Raw genomic sequence first — 4725 nt, 5'->3', positions numbered from 1 at the left:
TGGATAAAAAGGACAACAAACAGCTCTTCCAGTTCTCTTGTTAAGTCAGAAATAGTAAACAAGAAATATAATATAGCTTCCACAAAGTATGTGGCAAAGATTAATTTGTCCTCCCACCCAACGGTAACTTAAGAGTTTAATGTATTCTCCATAATCCTATCTTTAATTCCACCAATCTATTAAGAACCACAGCAAGCTGATTTTTGGGCAGACTGAGCACCTCCTGCTGTCAGGTCGGGTTGATCAATCTTGATGGTCTGAGGCTGCAACGTTCAGGAAAGCATGAATCAGTACGTACACTCAACAAGTGTAAGGCAAGAAAGAGGATAGGAGAAATAGTAGAAGAGTTAAAATCTTCGGGCAAAGATTTTTCCCTTGCAGATCACAACAGATTAACCATAATCACCAATCTCAGTAATGAGTTACAAAAGATGTTCTTCCTAATCAATAACTAGAAAGGGAAAGGGGGTTGACTCTAGAAATTAGAAACTAATACCTCAGCCTTTGAGTCAGATTCAGCAATTCTTTGCTTTATATCCCGGGCTATTGAAAAGAAAACCTCCTCAACATTCATATTTGTTTTGGCACTCTGCACAAAAATATCACTAGAACCTAAGTATGAGTGCTATTGGGAAATAACTCCAATGCTCAAAATCAGTTAAACTTACAGTCTCAAAGAATTTAATGCCATATTCATCAGCTAGTGCTTGACCTTTGGATGTAGGAACAGCCTAGAGAAGGCTTACACCAAGTGAGACAACAATAGCAAAGCAAGGCAATATATACGGATATGAGCAAATAAATGGTGGACAAACGGATAGAGAAAGATAGAGAGAACACCCGTTTGCTTTCATCCATATCAGCCTTGTTTCCCACAAGTATTTTGTTGACATTGTCAGAAGCATGTTGTTCAATGTTTCGGATCCAATTCCTGATGTCTAAACAATAGCAAATGTTACTCTTGAGTCGAACCAATGCAAATACAATCTAATTTGTCTCAAGGAAGTTCACATAATATGAAGAAGAGAGGCATACCACAAATCATACAAGACAAACAAATATATTTCAGAGAATGGTAAGCCTACTTAGAGGTTGGAGGATCTTTCTAAGCTCAAATATATCTAAGTATATGACTAGACCCTCACCATTAATCCTACCCTGGGTTTACAGGACAAAACATTCATCTAAAAGACAAGAAAAACCACACCAAATCCAGATTGAAAAGTCCTACTCCAAGCATCTCTATAAACTAGTGGAACTTACTGTTAAAAGATGACTCATCAGTCACATCATATACCAGCAAGATACCCATGGCTCCGCGGTAGTAAGCTGCACGAGAAGCAAAGTACTAAAGATATTAACAGGTTGAAATTCTAAAAAGAAGCAAATTGATAGGTGACTGAAAGGAAAGATAATTAACAAAAGAAGACAGCATAGCATTCCGGCAAACATTGTTAAGAACAATCTCCTAATAAGAGCATCAGTAGCTCCATAACCTTTCAAGAAATAATAATGAACAATTCAACAGGTCAATATTCATTCCAGTATGCCTGTCCCCGAATCTCATCTATGTTCCTACATTCTTAATACTCAAACAAAGGAAATTGCAAAAGTTCAAAGTATCATAAGCAAGCTATTCCATGGAGTTGGAGCAACCACAACAGTCGAAGTCGTGTTGCAAGACATGGAGCAAACACTCCCAATTATTGTTGTCGTTTTGGTATTCTCTCTAGCTTAGTTTCTAAATGATGGATAAACCAAAGTGTCAGAAAGTAAAACATTATTTTATGGAATTTCTGTCTATTTATCAGAACATAACTCTTGAATAGTAGTAAGGTATGGTCTCTTCTTGATGCAAAATGCAGTTGACTTCAAGATAAGTGATAGTTGTCTTTTACAACTTTAGCATTATGTCAGTCATAAAAAGGTATATGTTTCTCTCAGTTGACCACAGAAACCTACATTACCAGAAGAGAAGACTGAGTATTCATGTAAGGTTATATGCTCAGGTTAAAGGCAGCATACAGATGACCTATGTTGCTCGAACTCTTCAAAATCCTTGTCGCGCCCATGTCGACACGACATGGGTGTGGGATCCACAACGGATTTGGTAACTTACCTTGGGTGCTTTGACTACATCTTTGACCGAGAGGTATAGATTGATTGAGAATTTGGTTTGATCTTTGGGTTTATGTCATATATATATATATATATATATAGAGAGAGAGAGAGAGAGAGAGGGAGAGAGAGAGAGAAAGAGAGATATATAAAGTATGAGAATGTTTTTCAATTACACGATATATCATATGAACAGAATATTAGGTATTTATAAGAAATTAAAATGTATTAGTTTTAGTTCAATACCTTTATTTAATCAAGATACATACTTTTTTTAAAGAATAACTGGTAACATGATTCAAGACATATACTTTATATATCGTAATATACATTTATTGGCCGTATCTCAGCACCCGTGTCCACACTTGAATCCATACGCCCGAATCCTAAAATTTATGTGATGAAGAATCTGACTTTTGGATCCGCACCCGAGTCTAAGTAACTTAACAGATGCCTGACTTGTTCTATGTTTCAGGCAAATGATTAATAGCAAACACATACATGCATACCTGTTGTAATTGTTCGGAACCGCTCCTGGCCAGCAGTATCCCAAATTTGCAGTTTGATTCGCTTGCCGTCAAGTTCTACGGTCCTTATCTTGAAATCAATGCTGTGAAAAAAAATTACTTGCATTAGAACCACTTGCTGAAAAATAAAAAATAGAGAACCTTTAAGGATTCTCAATCTTGCTGGAGACCACGCCACTGAACTTTTTTATAGTTTACATTTAATTTTAAGAGGTTCTCTCATGCTATTCAATAAGAAATCCTATATCATTGTGAAGTTTCACTTCTATTACAAGCTTACAACAACATACCCAATGTAGTTCCACAAAGTGGGGTCAAGGGGGAGTTTCACTTCTATTACATTCCCAAATTTTTCTTTATGTTTGAAATACAGACAGGTTATGAAAAATACCAAAAAAAATGAAAATGAAAAACAGTAGAAAGTCAAGAAATGAGAGGATAACTACCCAATAGTGGTAATAAAACTGGTGGTGAAGGAGCCATCCGAGAAACGTAAAAGAAGGCAACTTTTACCCACACCTGAGAATTCAAACATATGTTGTACATGATAAAATTCAGAAAGACCAAGTAAGTAATAAACACATCATGTTCATCATATCAACAGACCAATTGATCGACCAATTTGAGAATAGTTATTGAGCTATTCTCACTTTACCCTCAGCAGTCAACCTTCAAATGGAAGACCATGTGCGTTAACAGATGTCAAAGATTGAGCTTGGTGAGAAATATTGAGCTATTCATTTGCGGGGCATATACTATCATGTTATCAGTAGTATTCTAGAGTTCACTGGCAGTGTGGTTCCTTGACTTGTTCCAATGAGCACTATCGTGCTTGAGGAGATTTTTCCAATATTCTTGTCGACTAAGTCATCTACTTGGTGAAATGAGAAAAGAGCTATAGTTCTATTCTTGACATGCTAACAATTTTCCAACACCTTCAATTCGAAAACTCTCTAGTGCTAATGATAGCTCAAGGGAAAAAAAAAAGATAGCACTATGATTATCTTTACTTCTGTTATCTTCTGGTTATCTATTGATTTGTGGTAATCTTTTATCTTTTAGTTTGGGACAGAGTCCTTATTATTTTTAAGAGTTTTGACTTGAGGAAAAAGTTGCTGATTCATGAAGGGGAGCACTAATGGATGAAAGGATCAAGAAATAACATAGATCAGTTTGTAAGTCCATACCTTATGTGCCTCGTATACAAACAACACACGCATGGCATAATATGGTGCTTACAGTGTGCACATTGTAAATAGTTAATGTAACATAGAGAACTGCAGTAAAGAAGTATTTTTCGCTAAATATCTCCCATAAATTCAAGGATATCAATACACCTAGTCGTTAAGGTTGTACTACCTTTATACTTGAAGTTCAGAAGCCCTTCTTACCTGTCCTTACTTACATTTCTCGATAGATAGGTTTTCTATCAGATACAATTTGGACTAACCTTTTTCTCAGTATTTAAGTCATAGATAGTAGAATTAATGAATTAACGCGTCACACACCAACTCATTCCATCTCAAATGCAAGACAACCAATAAAATTTGAATAAACTCTCAATAGCTAAGTAATTTAAAAGTTCACAAATCCTTCTTCCCTAGATTAGCTTCCATCACAAAGATTTTTGTACTAGCAGTTTACAGTATTTCAATTATGATGCAGCAAGCAAGCAAGCAACTGGCCATAAATTCTCATAGAAAGTAGAATCAATCATTTTAACAAAACAACTAAAACACAAAAACCACCAAAAAAATTGAATTAATCAAGGAAAATGAGAACAAAAAGTTACCGCTATCGCCGATCAAGAGTAATTTGATAAGGTGATCGTAATCGGCACGAGCTCTAGCAGGTGGAGCAGCCATTTCGCTTTGATTTCTCACCAATCCAGGAAAATGATGAAATACAAACCCTAGATAAAGTTTGAAAATTTGAACAAAAATCAAATTTATAGAGAGAGATTTATATAAATACAAATACGTACCGGATCGGATCGGAGAACAAGTTGAAAATACAAGGGAGATCTAACAGTTTAAGGGGAAACAAAAATCAAATTTTAGTCTCTTAGCACTCAGCAGTA

At 35.6% G+C, this 4725-nt stretch overlaps 1 protein-coding gene across 1 annotated transcript; it reads right to left on the bottom strand.

The window, feature by feature from the left end:
• On the bottom strand, window positions 1–4725 carry LOC125827409 (ras-related protein RABE1c-like). The gene is made up of 9 exons (XM_049506724.1): window positions 4630–4725; window positions 4438–4557; window positions 3092–3164; window positions 2628–2728; window positions 1264–1329; window positions 841–938; window positions 669–731; window positions 497–589; window positions 1–263 (listed from the first exon to the last, which is right to left on the bottom strand). The coding sequence occupies exons 2-9, from the start codon at window positions 4508–4510 to the stop codon at window positions 180–182; spliced, it is 651 nt and encodes a 216-aa protein (XP_049362681.1). The 5' UTR covers window positions 4511–4557; window positions 4630–4725; the 3' UTR covers window positions 1–179.

The sequence above is a fragment of the Solanum verrucosum genome, unplaced genomic scaffold, assembly GCF_900185275.1.
Source record: "Solanum verrucosum unplaced genomic scaffold, falcon-dt-bn FXZP01000138.1, whole genome shotgun sequence".
NCBI classification, from domain to species: Eukaryota; Viridiplantae; Streptophyta; class Magnoliopsida; order Solanales; family Solanaceae; genus Solanum; species Solanum verrucosum.
The sequence above is the reverse complement of the archived record's forward strand: the minus strand, read 5'-3'. Positions and strand labels throughout refer to the sequence as shown.

Excerpts from the sequence above, each read along its gene's own strand:
- LOC125827409 (XM_049506724.1), bottom strand. The coding sequence starts at position 4,510 with ATGGCTGCTCCACCTGCTAGAGCTCGTGCCGATTACGATCACCTTATC. Across the intron at positions 2,729-3,091 it reads AGTTTTATTACCACTATTGG|CATTGATTTCAAGATAAGGA; the intron begins GTAGTTATCCTC and ends TTTTTTTCACAG. Across the intron at positions 590-668 it reads GCATTAAATTCTTTGAGACT|AGTGCCAAAACAAATATGAA; the intron begins GTAAGTTTAACT and ends ATTTTTGTGCAG.